The 26,740-nt window shown below is 39.3% G+C and overlaps 1 protein-coding gene across 1 annotated transcript; it reads left to right on the top strand.

Annotated features, from left to right (window-relative positions):
- The first annotated feature begins 1,452 nt into the window (after positions 1 to 1,452).
- Positions 1,453 to 15,801, top strand: LOC132772036 (cysteine-rich venom protein pseudechetoxin-like). Its single transcript, XM_060770767.2, has 7 exons — positions 1,453 to 1,512; positions 3,731 to 3,835; positions 6,318 to 6,408; positions 8,386 to 8,531; positions 10,096 to 10,193; positions 12,601 to 12,689; positions 15,674 to 15,801. Exons 1-7 carry the CDS (start codon positions 1,453 to 1,455, stop codon positions 15,799 to 15,801), a joined length of 717 nt encoding a protein of 238 aa, XP_060626750.2.
- Positions 15,802 to 26,740: the final 10,939 nt, after the last annotated feature.

The raw sequence follows: 26,740 nt of genomic DNA, 5'->3' as shown, positions 1-26,740 counted from the left end.
ATGCGGATAGCTGCAAGAAATATGACATTTTCTGTGGTAATCTGAGAACTTTAATCTCCAGCTTCTTTTTCAGTACGTGTAGGTTCTTGGTGAAATCTTCCTTTCAGTCAAGTGATATTATTTTTATTACATTTATTATTTTACTTTATTATTATTATTATTATTTTATTACATTTATTATTTTACTCTATTATTATTACAATTATTATTTTACTTTATTGTTATTGTTATTTTTAGATTTATTATTTTACTCTATTATTGATGTTATTATTACATTTCCATTATTTTACTCTATTATTATTATTATTATTATTTTACTGACACAAAACACAATATGTCACAGCAAATGAGATTTATATGCTGGATTTCATATCACAAAATCACAAGTCAAACACTTCCCAAGCGTTTAGGACTGTGTGATGTATTTTCGAATGATGCACGCAGATCCAAGTAAGGTGTCCTTTTGCAATTGACAGATCACGATTTTATCAATGCTTATTGCTTCCAAAAATTGACTTAGATCTTTTGGCACGGCACCCAGTATGCCAATGACCACTGGGACCACCTGTACTGGTTTATGCCAGAGCCTTTGCAGTTTGATTTTGAGGTTTTGGTAACGGCTGAGGTTTTCCTGTTGTTTTTCCTCAATGCAACTGTCACCTGGTATGGCGACATCAATAATCCAAACTTTTTTTCTTTTCTTTGTGATGTCTGGTGTATTGTGTTCCAAAACTTTGTCAGTCTGGATTTGAAAGTCCCACAGTATTTTTGTGTGTTCATATTCCACCATCGTTGCAGATTTATGATCCCACCAGTTCTTTACTACCGGCAGGTGGTACTTACGACATAAATTCCTATGAGTCATTTGGGCCACAGAGTTGTGCCTCTGTTTGTAGTACGTCTCTGTGATTTTCTTGCAGCAGCTGAGGATATGGTCCATGGTTTCATCAGCTTCCTTGCACAGTCTGCATTTTGGTTCATCAGCTGATTTTTTTGATCCTGGCCTTAATTGCATTTGTTCTGATGGTTTGCTCCTGGGCTGCAAGAATCAGGCTTTCTATCTCCTTCTTCAGGGTTCCATTAGTGAGCCATACCCATTATTATTATTATTATTATTATTATTATTATTATTATTATTACAGTTATTATGTTACTCTCTTTATTATTATTATTGGAAGGATACACAAGTACATTTACATTGAAGAAGGTTAGAATAATGGTTTCATCAAAGTTTAATCATATTCAGGCCGTGATAGTGAGCCATGAAGAGGTGCAAGTTCACTACAATGTGAAAGCAAGAAAACCGCTTCACAAAGCAAAAAATACTCTACAGATCCAGCCTAAGAGTTCTTATAATGGATTTACTATGGGATTATAATGAGTAGAAGTAAACATTGGAAATCGAATTAAAGATTCTGACTGCACGTGATGATGTTTTTTGTTTCTTTAGAAATGCATGTATCAGTTTTCATTCTGTCCTTGGTGGTTATGGTGCAGCAATCTCTGGAACAGGTATGTGCTTTAAGACTTTTTTTTTAATGTTGGCCAAACATGGTTTGATCAGGACCTATATTTACATAGAGTAAAATATCTTTGTAAATATTTGTATTCATACTATTGACTTTGATGAGGCAATTATCTTAATCAGTTTACAGGGAAGCATGACTATATAGTGAGAAAGTTGCTGGTACCATTTCTTCCTGTTGCATTTGCTGGGATTGCATATCTACCTTGTAGGTCTGCTTTTGCCGCACTGCAGCCATTATTGACCCTATATGCTTAAACTGTGGTGTTGGCAGGTAGGATTGCTGCTGTTCACTGCTAACACAAAAGGGCTGTGTTGATGGGACAGTGACTTGGCAATTGTTGCAGCCACCTCTCTGCTTCCCTCAATTAAATTTCAATTATTATAGGGTCGGGCATTAGCACAGCTGGTTAATCACCAGCAGTAATAGATCTTACCAATAGAAAAGTTGGCAGTTCGAAGCCTGGGTCTGGGTGAGCACCTGACCTTCAGCCCAGCTTACTGTCCACCTAAGCAGTTTGAAAACAGCTGTGAGCTATGAGTAGAGAAATTAGACACTGCTTAAATGGGGAGGTATTTTACGGCACTATAAAGAAAATACCAGAAAATGAATAATAAAAGAAAGGAAGTCTGTAATCTTTCAGTAATAAAAGAAAGGAAGTCTGTGATCAAGAGCTCTTCATCATAGAGGATGGAGCAACAGCACCCCCTCTGGCCAGAATAGAGCACAACCTCCAAGATGTCAAAGTTGGGAAAAATGCCAACATACTATCTCTATTTGTTATCTGTCCTGTCTGTTTAATGGCATTGAAAGTTTGCCGTGTATGTGTTCTGTGATCTGCCCTAAGTCCCCTTCAGGGGGAGAAGTGCAGAATATAAATGCTGTTAATAAATAAGTAATAAATTATTAGTATGACACTGGTACATTTCATTTAGAGCAAGGTCAAAGGGCCATTTTTTTTCACACCCTCCCAGGAAATTTGTCCCACCTACTATGTGGACAAATAGGAATAAAAAATAACGTCTAAGTCCACTTGTAGCCAGTTTTTATAGTTGTGTGTGTGTGTTTGTAGGTCTGGAGGAGATTTTGTTGTGTTTTCTTTTTTCTGGATACATGGTGTTAAAAACTCAAGGTACACTGTAGGTTCGTTACAAAGTTTTAATAGACAACTAATAGATATGGATTGTTACTTTTTACCACCTCCTGCTTCTCTGTAGAAAAGAGTAAGCAAATTAAACCCCTTTTACTGGCCACTTTTGTCCATTTCTATTTTATTTCGTTATGATTTCTCTTCACCTGTTGTAAAAGACAACCAAAATAGAAACAAGCCAATCACAAAAAGAAACTCTGGTGCCATTGCTGGAGATAAAAGCCATAATCAGTTTAAAGAAGAAAACTGCAGCAGGGAAGAATTTCTGGGAATGATAAATGCTATGAAGCTCTCACTGTGATGTAGAAAAGGCTAGAGAGGGTTCTGTTTGCCTCTGAAATAATATCTGATAGTGGACGGTGGAAGTGGATGTGAAGGAATTAACCTAAAATAATAGATTTCCAGTCCGATTAGATAACTGATAATTGCAGGCAATATGAAAAGCTCCTGGTGGCGCAGCAGGTTAAACCACTGAGCTGTTGAACTTGCTGACCAAAAGGTCAGTGGTTCAAGTCTGGGGAGTGGGGTGAGCTCCCACTGTTAGCCCCAGCGTCTACCAACCTAGCAGTTTGAAAATATGCAAATGTGAGTAGATCAATAGGTACCACTCCAGCGGGAAGATAACAACTCTCCAGGCATGTAGCTGGGGGCGGTAGGCTGGTACATTATTTAAACTATTATGTTTATTCATATCATGATATGTTCACCATGCTCAATATATCCCATATGCATGTGAGTAGATCAATAGGTACCACTTCTGCAGGAAGGTAATGGTGCTCCATGCAGCCATGCTGGCCACATGACCTTAGAAATATCTACGGACAGTGCTGGCTCTTCGGCGTAGAAATTGAGATGAGCACCACCCTCCAGAATTGGACACGACTAGACTTAATATCAAGGGTAAACCTTTACCTTTTATCAAAAGTTGACATCCTGTAATCACCAAATAGAAAATGTGTTTGACTCCTTAAGTCCATAATAAAGTGGGAGGTGAGAGAAGTGGAATGTTTGAAATCAATGAAACATAACAATATATATATTTTAAAAACTTTAGGGTAAATTGAGTAAGATTTCTGCAACAAAACAAAAGGAAATTCTTGATAAACACAATACCATCAGAAGAAATGTTCAGCCAACTGCCAGCAATATGATGAAAATGGTAAGATAACAATTCAATGACATTGTTGTTTATGGTTGAAATGTTGCATTGTGGCAATGAATGCAAACATCCACCCCCAAGCAAAAACAAAGCCAAAACTCTTAAAATGGCCCCTGCAGTGATGAGCTCATCTTGCCTGAGGAGGAGGTTTCCTTATCTGTTCCTTTTCTTATCAAACAAATAATTTTGAATGCATTTTGAGAAAGCTCAAAGCATGTTGTCATTGCTGAATCTGCAAGGATATGATTCCTCTCACTCTCACTGTCTTCATACATACCTCTAATTTTTTTAAAAATCAGCGTAACTTTGAGAGTTCAGATATTTGAAGCTGCTTTCAGTGTTTTCAGAGTACCAAATCACCAGTTATGTGCAAATTAAAAAAAAAACACTTTGCAATTAAATCCTTTTTGTGTTATGTTTATTCAGCAAGTAAGATATCTACTTTGAACTAATTTATGCTTTTGTGGCAAGGCAAAAGAATACATGAGTGGGAAATTTTGCAAAATGTTGCCTTTCAAGAAAAGGAAATGTTTAAATAACGGGCAATATTGTTTATTTTAATGTTTAAGGAAGTGATTAGGATTATCAGGGGGAGAAAGGTTATATTTCTGTTTTGCAGATGAGAAGAGCAGCCACCAATGGACAGCACATCTCCTAAAACCCATGGCTAAAGCAATTTCCCCCACTGCATTGTAGAACCATCTGTTGGGGGTGCTTTGATTGTGTGTTCCTGCATGACATGACAGGGGGTTGGACTGGAGACCCTTGTGGTCTCTTCCAATTCTAACCACTAGGCATGGTTAGGTTCGGTCAGAAACTTCGTAATTCGGAATAAATTCAGAAAGATTTGCTTTTTGAAGCGATTTTGAAGTTTTTAAGGAAATCGGAAGTCCCTTTGCCCTTCTGAAGCTTTTTCCGCTATTTCTGTTACGAAGCAGTAAGGGAGTCGGAAATGATTCAGCTTTTCCCCGTTTCTGGTCCCTGGCCTTGGCTCAAGCCTGGGAAGCCGTTTTAAACCAGAGTGGATTAATTTCCTTCCTTTGCTTCCCCCCTACCCCTCCCCGCTTCTGGAGTAAAACAACTACTTTCAAAGTAAAGACTACCCAATGAAACAGGAAATAACACTTTCAAATCATTAAGGAAGGATTCGGAAGTCTCAGAAGTTCTGAACATTTTTGAACATTTTTTTTCTGTGAAAATCGGAATTGACTTTAGAATTGAACCACCAGCTACATCCGAAACAAGTTTTGAACCATTTTTTAAATCAAACAAGCCTACTAACCACATCATCATACGGGACTAGAATCAGCGGTATATCTTCTAGCCCCAGTCACCCATGGAGCTGGCAAGCTCCCATCAGATGACATTTTTGTGAAGGAGGGCGGAACTGGCATGCTTCTTCTGTGGCAACCCTGGAGGCTTCTTGTGTCGCCTGTATCTATGAGGGGGAAGTCATGCACTCTCGCTTCACCCCCCCCCCCCAGTGTGCGATGCAAGGTGAGACATGGGGCATCAGATTCCCCATGCAAAATGGAGCACTACCACCTCCTGCTGCCAGTTGTCTGATAATTTCATATGATTCTCTGATTCATGCTGCCTTCCCTCAGGTTAAGATAGCTTATATTGGATCTGCACAGCCATAGCCGCAAGGGATTAGACAGATAATCCAAATTATCTAATTTGAACTGGATTACACGAGTCTACACATGGTGGTGGAGGCTCGTTCTTTGGAGGCTTTTAAAGAGGCTGGATGGCCATCTGTCAGAGGTGCTTTGAATGCAATTTTCCTGCTTCTTGGCAGGGGTTGGACTGGATGGCCCATGAGATCTCTTCCAACTCTATGATTCTATGATACACTACCATGAAATCCAGTTTAAAGCAGATAATCTGGATTTTATAAGACAGTGTGGATGGGGACTCAAAAGAAAGTCCTGCACCAGGATTTGCTCTTTCTCCTGAGTTAGGGAAAATGAAGACTGCCACAACTATTTTCACTGTCCTTCCCATGTTCCCTGAGCTCAGGTGGCCTGGGAACATGGGATGGCAGTCTTCCATTGTACTGGCCACTTGCAGCCCTGACACCCAACTATCATGTTCATGGGCTCTCCAGCTGACATCAACAAAGCACCCATTTGCTGGGAGGGGAGAGAGGACTGTCCCTTGGAAGGTCCCTTAGCAATCAGGCACTCTGCCTGGGATTAACTAGTGTACTGAAGACTCAGGTGGGTTGCATGTCACAGTCTATCTATGATTTGTAGCTGGCTTGTTTCAAACAAATTGAAATTAAATCGAGCCAGTGCTGTTAGATTTTTTAAAAAATACCTTTAAAAATGAAGTGAAAACTTGAGATCAGTTCATTTTGTCTACAATGGAAGAGAAGAAGTTATGGGGAAAATTTTCTCCCATCATGACAAACCATACTTTATAATAATGTTCAAACTGGCCCAAAATAATCTGTTTTTTGTTCATTTGTTTTCCTAAGACATGGAGTGAGAAGGCCAGTGAGAGTGCTCAGAAACGGGCTGCAAAATGTCTACCAAAAGTCAGTCCCAGGGAGGAGCGAACTGTGGGTGGTAAGTGACATGAAGCGTTATAGCCTATTAAAATGCAAATAAATAAATAAAATTGTTTGGCAGCAAGGATGAAAAGCTGTTCAAATTGGGGTAACAGGATCAAAATGGTCTATGTGTAACAAGTAGCTCAACTCCACCTGCCCTTTTCACCATTTTATTTTCTATTAAAACAAAATGCCGCTTGAGAAAGCATCGCATCTAATAATCAGCCTCCTGTGATTTTGCCCATTCATTGTCCAAATATATCAGTACACTTTAGAAAACCTTGAGACTTCGCACTCTACATTTTCCACCAATTTTGATTAAGGTTACAAACTTTGCAATACTTAATCAAATGTTAAGAGAATCCTTTAAACCGGTTGAGCTAATGTTTAATTAGAGTTTGCCTATGGATGAAATATCGATTTTGGTAAAGATTATTGGGTTAGTTAAATGGACAATCTTTAAGAACTTTCACTAAGAGCCTGTCAGTGTCTACACCTGCCACATATCCCGAAGTGGGCCAGAAGTCACCTTTGAGCATCCAGATGATGTCTAAGGTCTTCTGGTCCCTTAGGGCAAGTGGCCGGGAGAGCTTTTGCACAATTAAAGCTTGTGCACCAGCTGTGCCCACTCCTTGGGATGTCTGACTTGGCCACGATGGTCCACGCTCTGGTTATATCCCAAATAGACTACTGCAACACTCTCTATGTGGGGCTGCCTTTGAAAACTTCTCGGAAGCTCCAATTAGTCCAGCGGGTGGTGGCCAGGTTGTTAACTGGAGCTGCGTACAGGGAGTGTACCTCTCCTCTGTTGCGCCAGCTCCACTGGCTGCCGATTAGCTTCCGGACACAATTCAAAGTGCTGGTTTTAACCTTTAACGTCCTGAACGGTTCTGGCCCAGATTACCTGTCCGAACATATCTCCTGCTATGAACCATCATGAAGCTTAAGATCATCAGGAGAGGCCCTGCTCTCGATCCCACCACTCTCGCAAACGCGGCTGGTGAGGAGAAGAGACAGGGCCTTTTTGGCAGTGGCCCCCCGCCTGTGGAACTCTCTCCCTAAGGATATCACGTTGGCCACCTGCCTCCTCTCCTTTAGAAGACAACTGAAGACCTGGCTCTGGGGCCAGGCGTTTGATTAGAGGCCAGCAGCAATAGGGAAATGAAATTTGGATTTTGCGACATGGATTCTCCCGGCTCGGCTTGGTTTTACTGGCATGTTAAACTATTAATTTATTGTTAAATTTTACTGATGATGCTGTATAATGTTTTAAAATGATTTTATTGTGAATTGTAATTTTTATGGTATTTATGTTGTTAGCATCCTCTGATGCTCGAGGCCGTGTTGAGTCCCTCTTGTGGGGAGAAGGGCGCGATATAAATATATGAAATAAATAAATAAATAAATAAATTAGCAAATGTTGTGGAAAGCTCTGGAGAAACCCGGAAAATTTGGCATGTGTGCACAGCTGATTCAGTTATGATTTGGAACGTCCCACTGTTCACATGGGCCAATGCTGCCATCCTGTGTCTTGGTGTCATTGTTATTGTTGTTGCTGTTTGTGCTGCACAGCATGGGAACAATAAGATGGCACTTACCATTCCCACAGTGGTGGTCATAAAGCTCCAGTGGGCACCTCTATCAATGTCAGCAAAGACAGCTATACAGCTTGGAGAGAGGAGGGGTATTGCATGGGCATCATTGCTCTCATCAGCATGCCCAACAAGAGTCAGGTCCTCACTTGAATTCCAAGCCATCACTGTAGCAACAAACAGCAACAAGGGTAAGGGTGACCATCCAATGGGGCCAAATGTGGCTCAACCCCACTGGATAGTTAGGACTCCACTCCCACTGCTATTATGGTTCAGGAGCAGAAATGTGTAAACAATGCAGCAATGATTTGGATGTGCCCCAGATTTTGTGGATCTGTAAATGGGGCCCTTCATTGTTTCGAATATGTAATCTCAGATACTTATTTTTCTTATAATTGCAGGTACTGTCTGTGGTGAGAATGTATTGCAATCAACATCTTCCTACCCTTGGTCAGATGTAATCCAAGTGTGGGAAAATAAAGTATCCAACTTCCAGTATGGTCTTGGAGCAATTGACCCTAAGAAAGATATATATAGTTATACTCAGGTATGAACCGAAAGACTAGAAGTCTATAACACAATATTTAGGAAAGAAAACAACATTGTTTTTAAAAAAATTACTATAGGGTCTTGCTCATTTAGTGTATTTATGTAAGCCTTGGGTTTTCTAATCCATATAAATCACAATTGAGGATGAGTTGAGGTTTGAATGAACACTAGAAGAAATCACCAGAGGAATACAACTGAGTAGCCAGTACTTGTACAGAGAAAACCAGAAACGTGAAGGCTCAGAATGCGATAAAAAATAACAATTAGTGTATACTCATATTTTTCAGTTATGTTTAATATCAAGTAGAAGAACTAGAAAATGGTAGGTCCATTACATATAAAATACTAGCTATCCCCTGCCATGCGTTGCTGTGGCCCAGTCTGGAAAATAAAGTAATGAGAAAGTATTGGTTTCTAATATATGTAATTTCTTTATGCTTGTGGGTAAACAGTATTTCTTGCTGTTTCTTTGTCACTGTTGATGTGTGGAGTGTCTGGTTTGCCCACCCTGGAACATGCAACATATCATTGTCTTTCTTTAAGGGTCCCTTTCAAATCTATGATACTATATCTCTCTGTGTGTGAATCATATCTAGCTATTTATCTATTTATCTATCTGTATCTATGGCTGGGTGGCTCTTTGTCAGGAGGACTTTGATTACATTTCCTTGCCCTGATGAAGGGATTTGGATTGGATGGCCTTAAGTATTTTCTGTTGGTCATGGAGGTTCTGTGTGGGAAGTTTGCCCCGATTCTGTCATTTGTGGGGTTCAGAATGCTCTTTGATTGTAGGTGAACTGTGAATTCCAGTGACTACAAATCCCAAATGTCAAGGTCTTTCCCCCCCAAACTCCATCTGTGTTCATATTTGGGTGTATTGAGTGCTTGTGCCAAGTTTGGTTCAGATCCATCATTGTATGAGCCCGCAGGGCTCTATGGATGTAGGTGAATTACAACTCCCAAATTCAAGGTCAATGCCCACCAAACACTTCCAATATTTTCTGTTGGTCAGGGGAGTTCAGTGTGCCAAGTTTGGTTCAATTCCATCATTGATGGAGTTCAGAATGCTCTTTGATTGTCGGTGAACTATAAATCCCAGCAACTACAACTTCCAAATGACAAAATCATAATTTTTGAGTGATGGCTACTCCTTGTGTTTTGAGACTTTTTGTTGCCAAATTTAGTGTGATTTCATTCATTGATTCTTTTGTTTTTAAGGTACTCATTATGCACAGAGCATTTATATATATATATATTGATGGTGAAATGGTAATAGGGGAGCAAGAAAAGGCTGATCTATTTAATGCTCTCTTATCTCAATCTTCTTCCTAAAGGAAAAAAAAATGTTCTAAATGGTGAAATTTGAATAAATCATGCAGTTAGAGGATTGTACTTTCCTGCATGCAAGGGTTTAGACTGGATAGCCCCTTTGGTCACTTACAACCCTAAGATTCTATGATTCTAGATTCAGAATTTCTTTAAATTTAAAGCATGCATTTAGTAATTAGAAGAGTTTGAACTCTTAGCTAATTTTAAAAATGCTTTTATTCTTTTGTTGACAGCTCATTTGGCATAATACACATCAGATTGGATGCGGACTTGCCTACTGTGACTCAAATAACCCAACCACGTTCCTCTATGTATGCCAGTACTGCCCTGTGTAAGTAACTGTCTTAACAAAATATTCTTTATTCCTCATGTCAAAGGCCTTCTTTGTCAAACTTTCTTGTAGAAAATATCAAAATCTGCTGAAATGTTCAGCAGATTAACAGATTAAAAGAATTATCCTTGATCTGCCATCCACTAGAACATATGTGTTAAACTCAGGACCTGCAGGCCAAATCCAGCCCACCATGTCATGTTATGTGTCCCTCCAGATGCTGGACTACAATTTCTGTATTCCTCATCATTAGACGTCATGACTAGATCAGATGGGATTTATGATGCAGCAACACCTGGGAAGTTGCAGTTTCTTCTGTTTAGTCAGGACAGTAGAGTTTGAATTTAATTACAAGGCTTATGGATATGACATCTGACTTTAAAACAGTGGTTCTCAACCTGTGGGTCCACAGGTGTCTTGGCCTACTACTCCCAGAAATCCCTGCCAGTTTACCAGCTGTTAGGATTTCTGGGGGTTGAAAGCCAAAACATCTGGGGACCCACAGGTTGAGAACCACTGCTTTAAAATGTCCTTTAATATTTCCCATCCTTGGAGCCACAAGGTCTGTTGGATTGCCATTTCCATTATTCCCAGTCCACTTGGTGAATAATCAAATGTGATGAGAGTTGTCATCCATTAACATAGAGTGACCCAAACTGGGTAAAAACTAAAGCTCATTGACTACTATGTAAAAACATTCTACTTGGCCACCTGTTTCCATGGATTCTTTATCCATGGATTCAATGGCTGTTTGATGGCAACCATAAAGCTGATATGGCCCTTGATGAAAATGAGTTTGACAGAAACAAGCAGAAACTCTCCTAGAACTCTCAGAAATCCATTTGACTTCATTACCTACTAAGGAAGGACTATTCCAAGGAGTATAGAAATGAAAATCCCGGGCTTGTATCTAGGATTAGAGGAGGAGCAAAAGAGGAGAAAAGGCATGTCTACATAGAGATGTCTACATTCTTTTATGGGTGCTAAAATGTGGAAGAAACTAGGATAAAGGGGGTGGGTGGCTAAATTATGTTTGCCCAAAATGCATGCTGGATCCCATTAACATCTGAAAATCATGTGTTAAAAATATGCATTTAATTTTGCCCAAACAGTGTGCATATTTACATCATTGTATATCCCTTCACTCAAGGAAAACATGTGACTTCATTCCTATGTATTGGTGTTTACTGCTCCAGTACATGTGCACATTTTAAAATCCCAAAACAGCTGATGAGAGATGTAAACAAATGGAGCCACAGACATACAGGTGGCTAAATGGAAGCACTATTGGAAAGCAATTCCTATGAGAACTCTCTGCAAGTATTCCTTTGTTCTGATGGTTATAAAATGAAACAGAGTTTGAGTTTTCAGTCATGCACCAGCATGGCAAGCAAGTGACCCCAAAGGGAAATGGGGTTCAAGAGGGAAAAAGTAAAGGCAACAGGAAGGTTAGGAGAGATAATGACAAGAAATCTGCCTATGTGCACATTCAGATATCTGCATCAGTGTTTATAAGGTTCAGCACATCTCAGAGAGTCAATTTAAAAAAAAGCAAAAGTAAACTTCTGGGTGGTTGTCCCCTGTCCATCTTGTGGATTTCTAAAATCCGCTACAAACAAATGTGTCAGGATGACGCAAGAGCCTTTATCAGGTCTGGCAGCTCCATGGTTGGACTTGCTGCCAGGTACTATGATTTTTTGCCTCACTTCTTTGTCCCGGATTATGAGGCTGTCTGATAGAGCCCTATAGGGAAAAGGAGCCTGCCAGGAAAAAGGGGTTTGCATCGGTAACCCTAATTAATACGGATTAAAAGCCAAATGTTTAAGAGATTCCCAAATGACCTGTTGATTATGACATGTGAAGTTCTTTCCATCTACTTTCATCTGTCATTTTTATGACTATTCATTTTACAAGAAACCTAGCAATATCCCCTAGTTGTAATGAAAAGGGAATCACGATGCAGGGAAAAGGCTTTGGATGAATGATGATGACATAAAATGTGCATGTCTCAGTCTTTAGATATATTTGCACAACTGCCTTATAAAATACTTTTTTAAATACAATGTGTGGTAAACTAAGACATCAAAGTGCTCACTAACCTTCGACACTGTCATATAATATAGATTATTAAAGCAAATGATCCATATTATCTTCTTTGAACTGGATTATATGAGTCTACATTAGCATATAATGCAATTCAAATCAGATAATCTGGATCATATGGCGGTGTAGAAGGAACCTTAAATTTCATTTTCTACATGCATTTTACCATCTGAACTCTTAAAATGGTATAGTCCATTGTTCCACTGCATTGACTGGCATAATGTGTCAATCTGAAGCTCCACCAACATGCTATCATTCTGTTCTGTCTGTTATTATTCTTTTTTATGTTCCTTTGTGATTTCAGGGGGAATTTTGTAAAACAAATTGACATGCCATACATAGAAGGCCCACCGTGTGGAGACTGTCCTAGTGACTGCGAGGATAAACTTTGCAGTAAGTTCTGATAACATGGCAAAAATATCCTAAAAGCATCTTCACTGGCCTTGAAAGCTAATCAGGATCAGCACTGGTTAGTACTTGGATGCAATACCTAGAACGTCCACGTATTTTAGGGTATATTTCGGAGAAAGCACCTGGCAAAAATATCTGAGTATTGTGTTGTCGAAGGATTTCATGATCGGAACCACTGGGTTGCTGTGAGTTTTCTGGGCTGTATGGCCATGTTCCAGAAACAATCTCTCCTGACGTTTTGCCCACATATATGGCAGGCATCCTCAGAGGTTGCGAGGTCTGTTGGATAAAGTGAGGTTTATATATCTGTGGAATTCTCTATTTTACCTATTCTATACTGAATTTTTCCCATTCCCATTTCTCCTGTGTTGAAGACCTTTTTTTTTTTTTGGGGGGGGGAGGGGGGAAGAACACCAAGCAAGAAAGGTGTTGAGCATTTTTTCTGCATTCTGTTAACATTTACCATGTATTCCATGCAGTGGTCTTATTTCTTTGCTCTTCCGATTGCTATAGATATGACCACAAAAGCCTCTTTTATTGTTTTTAAGCCCATTTAATGTAGTTCAAAGCTATCTTCAAACTGTGGTGGCCAGATAATAAATTCCCTCAAAAGCGCTCAAAAAACACCCTCAGTGTTCATCTGTGGTTAGTGTAATCACCATCTGGTACCGAATTTGCTATGTAAGCATCCGCATAGCAAAACCACTTCTTTCAATACTGGTTTAAAACTGCATTAAATAGTTTGTGTAGATGAGGCCTAAATCTCTATAGCAAACCTGGGCTTATTTTATGCATTAGCTTTTCTAACTTTTTCTCTGCGCATGGTATGGAGGATATTCATTTGAATTCTTGTTTGGTGATTTCTCCCTTTTTCCATTTCTTCTACATGTCCTTTTAATGGCTTCCAAAGTGGGGGAGGGGGAAAGGTGAGGAATGCATAAGCAAGCGAGAGTGAGAAGTCTGATGGTAGATTTCTCTCACCTCCTGTTGTCTCACCCCCGTTCTTAGCTATAAGTCATTTATAAGTTGGATATTTGTAACTTGGGGACTGCCTGTATATGACCAATTATCACAATTATTGTTCTTTTTATTATTTTTTTAAATTCAACAAATATTAAAGACATTATGCTAATTTACACTGGTGTATATTACATTATTTCCACCTTCCCTCCCTCTCCCTCCCTCTTCAACCACAGTATATTTCTACTAATCTTGCAGATCCAGCCACTTGTAGAGTCTTTGTATTTTTTCTTCGATGTGATCGTTGGCTCCTCTATTTTTCACCCAGTTGAAGTAGACCTTCCATCTATTTGTAATGATCTTTTCTTTGTCCATTCTTTGTGTTTGCTTAGTCATAATTCCCGTAATATCTAACAGCACTTGGTCATACATATAATCATTCCAATTACTTAACGTCCATTTCGATTTGTCTTTCCATCCTCTAGCAATCACCGCATGGGCTGCTTTTATTGTTACCTTAAATAACTCCTGGCAATTAGTTATTATACTCGGATGATCCAACACTCCCCAAAGTAGCAAATCATTATTAATTTGAATTTTTATCTGGAATATCTCCTGAACTTTTCCTTGTATAATTTGCCAGAATTTTTTTTATTTCAGAACACTCCCACCACATGTGTGAATAAGTACTTTTTTCTTTATTACAATGCCAACACTTCGAATTCTTTCCTTTTACCATATAAGCCAATTGTTCAGGAGTTCTATACCATCTTAATATCATCTTTTTCTTAATTCATTTTATTTTTCTATTTTTATTTTATTCATGTTCCAAATTATTTCCTCTATTTCTTTTATCTGTAATGATCCCATTTGTTACTTATTGCTCTAATCATAAACTCTTTCTCTTCTACCATTAAATTATATATTTTGCCACTGTTCCTTTACTTGTCTTTTCTCTTGCATTTAGCAATTTATCTACCTTTAGTTCTTCAGTGGGCTGTGCACCCTCTTTTTTTTTTACTTTTTCCCAAATCCCTCTTAATTTTAAGCAATTTTCTTTTCCCCCCTTTTCCAAAAACTCTGGCCAATTAATTATCTCTCTGCACAATTATTGCTCTTGAGTTCCATGTAAATCAAAAGGAGCCCCAGGTAGCACAATGGATTAAACCCTTGTGCTGGCAGGACTGATGACCGACAGGTCAGAGGTTCAAATCTGGGGAGAACGGGTTGAGCTCCCTCTGTCAGCTCCAGTTCCCCAAGGGGGACATGAGAGAAGCCTCCCACAAGGATGGTAAAACATCAAAAACATCCAGGCATTCACTGGACAATGTCCTTTCAACTCTCTCACACCAGAAGCGACTTGCAGTTTCTCAAGTCCCCCCTGACATGAATTAAATAAATAAATAAAGGCCTCTTGAGTATATCTGAATAGTTAGGGAAATTACCTGACAGGTTGTTAAAAACACTTTGAATTAATGCAGGAACAAAAAAAAAAAGCCTGTGGAGCAGAGGCAGAGTTGGTATAAGCGAAGTCGCATGATCTACTGCTATTAGTAAATAGACTTTAGCTCTGAATGTTTTAGAAATAAATCAGATGACTTACCAAGGCATTAATTTGCACCTAAATAGTATTAAGAATTTCCTGGGAGTTAGAGCAGTTCAGCAGTGAAATACTTTGCCTTGGATCATGGTAGAGCCTCCTTCTATGGAAGAATTTAAACAGAGACTGGATGGTCATCTGTCAGGGATGCTCTGATTGTTCCTGGGTTGCAGGGGAATGGACTAGATGGCCCTTGTGGTCTTTTCCAACTTTACAGTTTTATGATATGGCAAGATCCTTATCCTCTGAAAGGAATGCTCTGAACGAGGGTTCACAGCAAATATTTTTGAATTAGCAAGAGTGAAAAATGCTGGACTGTTGCAAGATTAAAATAATACACTGTGTGAAGAGAGACTATTTTTAAGTTTCCTCCTGTTATTAACTGTGTTTTGGTTTTTTTTCCCAGCCAACCCATGCCTATATGTGGATAAGAAAGAAGACTGTGAAGCTCTTATTGACTTGTTCTCATGTGATGTGCCAGAATTTGCAGAACAATGTGAAGCCACCTGTAAATGCAAGACAGAAGGGATGTAGATCCACATGATAAGAACAACTGTTCTTGTTAGACAGGACAGAAGTACAAATGAGAAGCAATACTCAAAAAAATTTCTTGGTTGACATTTGAAAATACTCTGCAAACCCCCAAAGAAATATTTCCAAAATTCCAAAGTTATTTCCAAAGAGATGCACAGAAAATAATCTATCCCTGCACCTATGTTATTGTCTTTATTCCTTCATTGAGTAATGACCGTCTGCAGAGAAGGAATCCACCAATAAACCATCTCTGGGAGATGGTCTTCTAATCTCTGTTTAAAGCTCTCCAGTGAAGGAGAAGTTATTGATTATTCCATGTTATGAAATATTTGGAACGCTTCCATGATAAACATTTACATTTTGCAAATTGCTCACTGTTTCTTCCTCTCCACCCACAATACAATTATCTCACATTTCACTTCTGGCAAAATAGTAATGGACACGTATCCTCAACTATGATAATGCCAAGTTTCTTCTTTAAGTTGCCTTTTAACTTTGAAACTGCTTCCAGTAGTTTGTGATGGCTGTATTTTTGTATCTCTAAGCATGCCACTCCTCTTCTCTGAAAAACAAGTGGCTATAATAAACTTTAACATACAATTAAGTATTCTTCCAGTTTGTTTTTATTGCCTCAAATGTGTTTGTTGTCCAAAAATGTGATAGTAAGTTTGCAAAATGAATACATTTAGCTTTTAATTCTCTGTTTTTTTGAAAAAGATGAACCATCCATATCCAACATGACCAGCTTTGAATACTGGCAGGGTTTGCGGGAAATTGTCCCACAATGCTGGGAATTGTATTTCGCTTCTACCCAGAGAGCACTATGTACCCCAACAATGGATCTGGACCAAACTTGGCACATGTAGTCATCATGACCAACTTTAACTACTGGTGCAATGACAGATGACGGGACTGGCAGTTTATCTATACCCTTAATGCTATCAAGATGACTCTGTCCTACATGGATAGAGATCTTGTTGTTGAACCTCCTCCCCTCAAATTTATTCAGCCTCCCTGCTGTATAAGCTGCAGGGAATGTCTTTCACTCAGTTTTACGATCATCCTGGGCACATTTGGTGAGGTCATAAGAGAAATGCTTTTGGTGGCTGCCCCCAAGAAGTGGAACTTATTTCCCTGAGAAGTTCAGTTGGTAAGTAAATACCTTTTTATTTAAGGGTGTAATGATTTCAACTAGGACTGTGATTAAGGAGTCCATGCCTGTTGATTGTACGCAAAACCAGATCAACCAGGAAAGAGAAACAAACTCACTAGGTTTGGCCAAAAAGGATGCAAGTACAAGCAATTTGCTTCCAAAGGTACAAGCATAAATATACAGAGAAATGCAAAACATCTTACACAGTTCTGACAGCTATTCAGACTTCCCGCTGGAAAGGAGGCCGGCTAGGTTCTGCACCAGTATGGACTGGGGGTTTTCAACAGCCTACAAGTGGGATTCCTGCGGCAGGAAAAATGTAAGCCTGAAATTGGTCTATTGCTGCAGATATGCCCCCAGGAGAGCACAGTCCATGAGGAAACAATGTGTTAGATATCCTGATGAGTTTCTGAGTAACTCAAGTGTCCAGTTCAATGCAAGACAAAGGTGTTGTTTCCAGACAAGGAATTGGCTGCAAGCACTGAGAGTGGGCAAGCAGGTAGTGGATGGGGGGCAAGCAATGGAGTGCATGCCAGGGGACAGGGCACTACATACCCCTTCTGACACATGTGCCATAGGCAGGAGCGCCTCAACCCATTATGCAAAGTAAGCATTTGCAGTATAGTTGATTTTGCCCAGGGGCGCTCTTGAGGCGCTCTTGGGGGAAAATAGGCCTTGACATATGCGAATTGTAGTTACTGGGATGTATAGTTCACCTACAATCAAAGAGCATTCTGAACTCCACCAATGATGGAATTGAACCAAATATGGCGAACAGAACTCCCACGACGAACAGAAAATATATATCAGTGTTTGGGGGGGGGGGGGCAAAATACTGTTTGCTTACTGTTGAAAATTACCTAGGGCTGCCTCTGGCCATAGGTTTGCCTCCACTGGTCTAGGGGTTGCCAATGAAAAGGCCTTTTGCATGACAGTAAGATGTTGGTGGGATTGTGCCCTCCTCTTCCCCCTTTAGCAGGTATTTGTTTAGGTGTTAGTAATGATTAATATTGTTCTTTTAATAATAATGCAATGTTTGGGGCTTTTAAATTTTTATGTTGATCTCACCTTAAGATCTTTTTTAAAGAAAAAAGAAAAAAAATCCTCACTAGATGTCCTATTAAAGGACTATCAATCCTATTGGCAAGGTTTTGGATGACATGGCATTTCTGGATGAAATTGATTATTTTGATGCATTTCAATCTGGCATCAAGACTGGTCATGTTACAGAAACAGCTTTGTTTGCCTTACAGATGATCTACGCAGGGAACTAGAGTGTGTCCATGTTGGTTTTGCTGGATTTCTCTGCTGTGTTTGATATCATTGACCATTGTATTCCTCTAGGTCACATCTCTGGGATAAAGTTCAGAGCCATCGTGTTACAGTTTTACAATTCTGGGAAGGGTAGACTTGGAAGGTGGTCTTGGCACATTTGACACCCTGGTCACTGTCCCTCATTCTGTTTAATATCTGAATGAAACCACTGGGAGAAGACATCTGAGGCCTTGAGGTCCAGTGATGAGACACAACTCTATCTTTTCAATCTGATTGCAATGAAGCTGCTTCATTACTAAGTGAAGAGGACATAGTTGTCAGTAATGGACTGGATGTGGATGAACAAATTTTAACTTAATCCAGACAAAACAGGTCAGTTGGAAGGTCAATCAGGAACTAGGGATTCTGCCTGTCCTGGATGGGGTTGTTTTGAGGAAGTTTCCGTGTAAACTATGGTAGTATTCAATAAACGGCCTGGACAATTGGGAGACTTTTGGCATCACAGCACAAACTATAACACATGCTTGCTTGAAGAACAAATCAGTTATTACCCAAATGACAGTATTGCCACGGCTGAGCAACAAGTTCATGATAATGTTTCATTCATTACTAATAGATGAAACAATCAGAAGACTTGCCTACCATGTTTTAGCCATAGCATTTACAGGACATTGTGAAGGTTCGTTTCTAATAGATGAAACAATTCAGAAGACTTGCCCACTACTTTTTAGTCATAGCATTTACAGGACATTGTGAATGTTTTACACAACATTTTAGTTTTGGCCACCAATATTGCCTTCTAAGCATGTGCAAATGCTTTGCAAAGCCAATATGATCTATAATTCGAACATGGCATTGGTGCCAAATTTCTCTACAAATGGTTTTGAGGGATGTAAATCCCCCCCCCCCTTCTCAGGCACACACCATTTTGCAATGTGAGCTTCCCCTTGTGATTTTTAAACCAACCATCCTTGTGATTTAAACCAATGTGTGCTGAAGGGATTCAGGCACTTTTATTATGTGTCCCTCTTGTTTGGCTTGGTTTCTGTTACCACTCCAGGTCCCAGTTGTTTAGGAATGGGCAGAGTGCCCACCAACTTCCTCTCTGTGTTTTTTTTTTGTGTTGGGGCAGCCATGATAGGTTACAGAGGTTTTTCTTCCCCAGAAAATATTTGATCTCAGACTGAAATTTGTAGAAAAACTTTGCCCAACACTGAATTTTCTCAAGGGTTTCAGGCTCTCTAAATTACTTTTGAACATTATTTTTTATTAAATGTTCACAATCAATTAAAATAAAAAACAACACCAATATAAATTCTTTTAAAACCCCTTAATATTCTACCATATAAGTTACCTACATCCTTGTCAACACAGACTAATAACTAATCCCTATTCGCCCATTAAAAACAAAACTACAAAATAATAAAAAGTACAAAGAAAAATATACAGATTACTCTCCTCTCCTGAAGCAAAGGCAACTATCAAACAAATGCATGTACTTTTCATTCTACTTCACTGCATTTCAGCTTCTGCAGAGTGAGGTTGGCTTAGGTGGCTCTTGCAGCCCTTTAAGCCAGTTGTTCTCAACCTGTGGGTCCCCAGATGTTTTGGCCTACAACTCCCAGAAACCCCAGCTAGTTTACCAGCTGTTAGGATTTCTGGGAGTTGAAGGCCAAAACATCTGGGGACCCACAGGTTGAGAACCACCGCTTTATGCTATAAATGCTATGGTTCTCTTATTCTTATAGTGACTTTCCTCCAGATAATGTTCCATAATATTTCTTGGGTGAAACAGTTACTTTTGACCATGCCCCCCCCCCGTTTTTAAAGTAAATAATATTATTACATTTTATAAAAACTGGACAAATATATATATAAGTATAAGTTCAGAATGATTAATCATATTTATTTCGATAACATACAATCCAATATTTACTTTCTCTTTTGATCAATGGAGTTCACAACCATTGTTTTGGACTGTGTATCCCTGCTTCTTCACTGGCATTGCCAATTGGGATTCTACTGTCTGTGCTTCCTAATGTCTTCAGCATCATCGACACAGCAATTTCCCATTCCATTGTTGCATCGGCCAACATAGACTTCCACAGGATGACAAAGTGTATGTCGGCAAACTCCCTTTAATCTCCTACATCGTCCCGTGCCTACAAAGACAATTAGGAGAGTTTGTAATTCTAGTTTGTATTCCTGTTCATGCCTCTACAGAAAACTTTGCACAAAACCTAAAGAAACTAATGCATGTATGTACTCTTACTGGGAAGGCTAACATGGAGGTGAGGGAAGGACTGGTAAGATTCAGAAGAGCTGTGAATGTGTTCTAAAAGAACAAAACAGTATGATAAAAACGAGCAGGTCAATAGATCTATATCAGGTATGTCTATATCATCAAACCATGCCTGGGGGGCAGATGTGGCTCCTTTTCTCAGACGCTCTCTCAAACATGCCATCCTATCCTTCCTTCCCTCTTTCTCAATTTCTCCCTCCTTCTTTTCCTTTCTTCCTTTCCTTTCATCTTTCCTTCCTTCTCTCTTTCCTCCCTCCTTCCTTCCTTCCCTCTCTCCCTTTCTTCCCTTCTATACGTCCTTCTCTCCCTCCCTCTCTCTCTTCCTTTTCTTTTTGCTTCCTCCTTTCCTCCTGGGGGATGTTTAGTTGGGAGAAGAGAAGGAAGAGAGGGAAAGTAAGAACCATGTTTCAAGACTTTAAAACTTGTCCCATTGAAGAGGAAGAGGAGGAGGAGGAGGAGGAGGAGGAGGAGGAGGAGGAGGAGGAGAACTGACTTTCAGCTGCCCTAGAGACCAGGGCACAAGGGAGCAATGTTTTCAAATGTCAGGGAAAGAGATTTGACTGAAAAGATTAGGAAGTGGCAAAGTGGCTGCCTCGGAATATGATGGAGTCTCCTTCTCTGAAGGCTATTCTGCAGAAGCTGTCTATTGGGAATGCTTTGATTTTTCTTTCCTGTCCACCATTTCATCCCGATCAAGGGCAACTCTTTTGGGATCCAAACATTCCTGTATTTCCTTCACTTTGTGCCTCCTAAAAGGAAGTGGGGAGGGCATGGAGGTGACTTGGGGAGAACATATATCCCAAGTGTGTGTTGATTAACAATGGCTTTTTCGTAAAAGTGCTAAAATGTAAAACTGACAGATACATCATCATGTACCAATCCACACTGAGGTGGAAGTTGTGTTCCAGATGTTGTTGAATGACAACTGACAGCAGGGTCGGGCAGAACAGACAGTGTTGTGGAGTGTTGGATTTTATCATTCAGCAGTATTCAGATCCCTGTGTCAGGAGTGAACCAAAACAGTTGTATTGCATTAAAAACAAGCAAGCAAACAAACAAAACACAAAGTTTGCAGACTTGGTATTCTATTAAGTGTCCTTTGACCAGTAGCTGGCCACTTGGAGTGCCTCTGGTGTTGCTGCAAGAAGGTGCATGTTATATGTTATAATGAGAGAACCAGAAAGAACTTGGTTATAATGTCAGCACCCAGTTCAGTAGATACATTTTTGTAATGTTTATTCAAATAATTTAGTCAAGGCATTCTAAGAGAGGAGGCCCTAATTTTACAACAGTGTGTTGAAATTATATTAGTGGAAGCAATAGAGAAGAGCAAAATGAGCATTTCCCTTTAAGGAACAGTGTATGCTCTCTACACTTTTGAAATTCTTACCTGATTTGTCCAGGTAGGCCTGGTGGAACAATAACATGACAAATAGGAAAATATAAAGAAACTTCATTCTGATCAAGGTACTACTCAGTCTGGTTTTGCCTATGGGAAAAAGGCAGAAAGATATAACAAGGCAGCAATTCTTACATCTGTCTATCTATCTATCATCTATAATATTATATTATATTTATGACATATTTGTTTAAATAAAAGCCAATTCACCTGCATTAGACAAGGCATATCTTGGAAGAGGACTAGAACCACAAACTGTAACCCAGTGGATACATATCCAAGAATAAGTCATAGGCAGCTGGTATCAACTAAGGCTGGTGAAACTAACTACAGGTGAAACCAAGAGGTTGCCAGAGGCATCTAACATCTAGTTTTACTATTTACTCTCTTCCCTCTCCTTATAAAATCTGAGATTTTGGTTCATTCTATTTCTTTGATGTTAAATTATGCTGCTTTATCCACCCAGATGGTCACACCACCAATACAGTAAGTTTAATTATTTCACCTACTTAGATGTATATCTATACTGAAGTCAATCATGCCACCTTGGCCCATGTTATCACAGGGTCAATGTGCTGTGGCACATGCTTCATCAGACCTGGAATGGATTACATAGCCATACCCCATTCCAGCAGCTGAGGAGGTATGTGGGAATCCTCCCCATCGAGCAACACCAAAGCCAATTTGGATGCCAGGGCAATGAAGGAGAGAGGAGCCGACATCCCTTCCTCATCCCTCTTCCCAGTTCACCTGGTGACCCCAGCTGACATCACTGTGGAAGATGAGCGACTTACAGAGCCCAGGCTTTGTCTGGAGACTGCTGTGACACAGAGAATAGTAAGTGCCTGGGCTGCCAGAGCCTGGTGGACATCGGATGATTATATTAAGAGTTATGGCCAGTTCCATCTAATAACCATCTTAACTGTTTATGTGATCAATAAGTCACAGGTAGCTCCAAGTGCTGGGGCAGAATTTAGAGCAATCTGTGAGTTTGGCAGATGTGGGTCAAGGCCAGATTAAGATGGCCTTGCTCCTCATTACTTTGGATCAGTTCTGCACCTAGTTTGTCCACCATGTACCTGATGTGGGGGCTCTTTGCACTAAGGCTCGACCTGCATTGCCCTATATCCCTAGGAGATGTCTACGGACAACCTCATTACTCTGGATCAGTTGTGCACCTAGTTTGACCACCATGTACCTGATGTGGGGGCTCTTTGCACTAAGGCTGGACCTGCATTGCCCTATATCCCTAGGGGTTTTCTATGGACAACACTGGCTCTTCAGCTGAGAAACTGAGATGAGCACAACCTCCCAGAGTTGGACATGACTAGATTTAATGTCAGGAGAAACCTTTACCTTTATTTATTTATTTGCCATATTTATATACTGCCCCTCTCAACCCGAAGGTGACTCGAGACCTTTACTTAACTGGATTATATGAATCTACACATACAGATAAACTGGGATAAGCAGATAATCTGAGATCAGATCATGGGATAAAGAGCAGTTTAGATGCAGCCTAAGCGGTCAGAGAAGATGTGAACAGTGTTTCCCTTAGTTGGCCATATAGTATCCCCACTCTTGGTTTGAATCTCACTTTGATTTCTCAGAGATTGTACAAGATATATTTTGTATATCTGTACAAACCCTGTAGTCCAGTTTTTCTATTGCATTGCACTGATTATTATAATAATTATCACTGAACAGTTGTATTTGGGATTCTGATCCTATCACTCTATACTTTTTCTTCTCCCTTTACACGTTGTCCAATAGGATTTCTTTCCTTTTGACAGTGGATAATTTCTTTCTGTTTTCTTCCCTGATCGTCTTCTTGGTTTTGGTCTAGAGCAGTGGTTCTCAACCTGTGGGTCCCCAGATGTTTTGGCCTTCAACTCCCATAAACTGGTAAACTGGCTGGAATTTCTGGGAGTTGTAGGCCAAAACACCTGGAGACCCACAAGTTGAGAACCACACTGGTCTAGAGTTTTCCTGGATTCTTTTCTATTGGGCTTAATAGCAAAAATCTATTATTTACATTGTCTTTAAATGCTTAAGGATGTTCCTTAGGTTGATTTTTAGCACAGTGATTTATTTAGTGTACTTTTAAAAACTTTACTCTTTTTTTGACATTAACAGTTCATGGTCAGTTTCATAATTAGCTCCTTTTTTGTTTTTGCAGATAGAACAGAACTTCTCCATCATCTACTTCTAATTATGTAGGCTGCTTGAATTGGCATGGGGTGTCCATGTATAAAATAATCTCTTTGGTTGCCTGAAGCTTGTGTTATCAGTGAACAAACTACTGGCATTACAGAATTTGGCAAACCGCTGCTCTTTTTTCTGTGATTGTAGGTCAAATTCTCCAACAATGGTCAAATCCTTCTGATTATCAGTGCGTCCCATTTGGATGTGTGATCAGTTTCTTTTTTTGGCTCCGAGCATGGGATCTTTTAATTTCTTCCTCTTATGCCTCTGTAGTTTGGAGCATAAACTTGCATTAAGGTTATATTGATAAGATTTCCCTGTGCTCTCATTAGTATTATTCAATCAGACTGAGTTATATCGCCTCACAACATTTGCTACACCTCTCCTCACTATTAATGACACCCTCATTTCATTTTAGGTTTTTTATTGACTGGATAAAAACTGTATAATTAGCTTGTAGAAAATGTCTCATTCTTATTCCCTTTGGCTCTCACCCCCCAAATATTGCAATATTTTGTATTCCATTTCTTGTTTTACAATGCCTAGCTTCTTCTGATTCATGCCTCTTACATTCTCTGTTTTTGTTGTACATCATCTTTTTCACACCTGAAAATATCAGCAGCTGAACACCCTTTTGACTTGCATCCAGTTTCATCATTTGGCTGTCACATGTACTACTCACACCTGTTCTCTGCTCTTCTTCAGTAGCTGGTTGAGTTCCTTCTGATCTGGGAGTTTCATTTTTTGGTTTTCCATTCAATTTTGAATTATGTCATCATGTTTTTAGTGGTAAAGGACATTTGGAAGTGCTTTGTTAGTCCCTCTTTTTGAACAGTACCAACGCTTTCAGAGTTCACTGCCTTTGTCTTTGAGAGATCTTCAAGTATCATTTCCCCATACTGTTGTCGAGTAGCTGTTTGGCACATTCAGTCTCAATCCTAAATCAAAACCTGTGTAACTCGGGAAACTCTATTTCCAACACAGAACCTCTTGCCTCACAGGAGTACACAATCTTACCATAATGAAACTGTGACACAAGTGTTTCATAATAAAGCGTTTATCAGGTTTAAGCCTGTCATTAACCAGAATAAGATAGCTACAAGGCAGGGGATTGATAGCAATCCCCTACCTGTTCTTATCTTTCTGAGTTGATGGCTTAGCAGTAACGAGATACTTGCTGACCAGGGAGGTCCATCTCATCTAGCTTTCCTTTCTCAATTAATTACAGACTTTGCTATTGGAAAAGCTCTCCAGAAAATATGGTGTGTAGTATTTACCCCTATTTAATACTTTATTGGCTTTTCCCTCAGGCTGACTATACTAATATTCTGATGAACTGGTTACAGCAATTTTGTGATGATCATCTGCAGTTTTGATGGGGTACAAACGTTCAAATTTTGTCCCTGCTCACCTGTCATTGGCAGATGAAAACATTTCTCATCAGGCTTTTAAAATCTGAAGAGGGTTGGGCTTCTGATTGTGATTATAAAGTTTTAATACATTTTAATATTTCTAATATTTGGTGCTTTAAATAGCATAAACTTTTTTAAAAATTATATTGAAATTGTTTTTAATTCACGTTGTTTTATATTTTTGTTAGCCACTTTGGGTATATCAGGAGAAAGGCAGGATGAAAATTAAATAAATAAACAAATGTCCAGTGTTGGGTACCACAACAAGGTGGGACATATCCAGAGCTGGGTGACAAAGATAAAGATCAAATAAACCAATCCTTATGAGGAATAATCTAGACTGGACAAGACAAGATTGAGAGGAGACATGATAACTATCTTTAAATGTTTGAAGAAATGTCACATAGATGAAACCAGCTTGTTTTCTGTTCTGTAGGAACTAGAACACAGATAATCTAAATGTAAGAAAGGCATTTTTAGACTGTAAGAACTGTTCAATAGTGGAATAGATAGTCTTGTTGGAGAATGTTTGCCTCTCCATCTTTGAGAAACCTTTAAATAGCAATTGGACATCATCTATATGGCAGGCATGGTTTTTGTGGTAATTTCCAATGCTATGATTCTATGACAAAAATTATGTGTTACTGCTGTGGCAATAATACAAGAAAAAATAATTTGGGAAGAGGTTCAGAACTAAGTACAATAGAGTCTTGCTCATCCAGCCTTCACTCATCCAACATTCTGTATAATCCAACACAGTCTGTCTCCCACTTGGATCCACAGCTATTTCAATACATAGCAATGTTTTGGTGCTAAATTCATAAATGCAGTAATTACTACATAACATTACCATGTATTGAACTGCTTTTTCTGTCAATTTATTGTAAAACATGATGTTTTGGTGCTTAATTTGTAAAATCATAATGTAATTTGACCTTTAATAGGCTTTTCCTTAATCCCTCCTTATTATCCACGTTTTCGCTTATCCAACGTTCTGCCAGCCCATTTATGTTGGATAAGAGAGAATCTACTGTACTATATACGACAACAATTAAGTGCAGACTTAAATGGGGCAATGGGGGAGTTATAACACTAGTAAAATTACAACATTATTCTATTATTTTATCATCTCTTCCCATATTTAGCCAATTTATAGTACAATCTTATCCATGCCAACTCAGGAATAAATATCA

This window comes from Anolis sagrei, chromosome 1 (genome assembly GCF_037176765.1).
Source record: "Anolis sagrei isolate rAnoSag1 chromosome 1, rAnoSag1.mat, whole genome shotgun sequence".
In the NCBI taxonomy this organism is placed as follows: domain Eukaryota; kingdom Metazoa; phylum Chordata; class Lepidosauria; order Squamata; family Dactyloidae; genus Anolis; species Anolis sagrei.
Note: the sequence above shows the minus strand (reverse complement) of the source record. Positions and strands in the feature narration are given on the sequence as shown.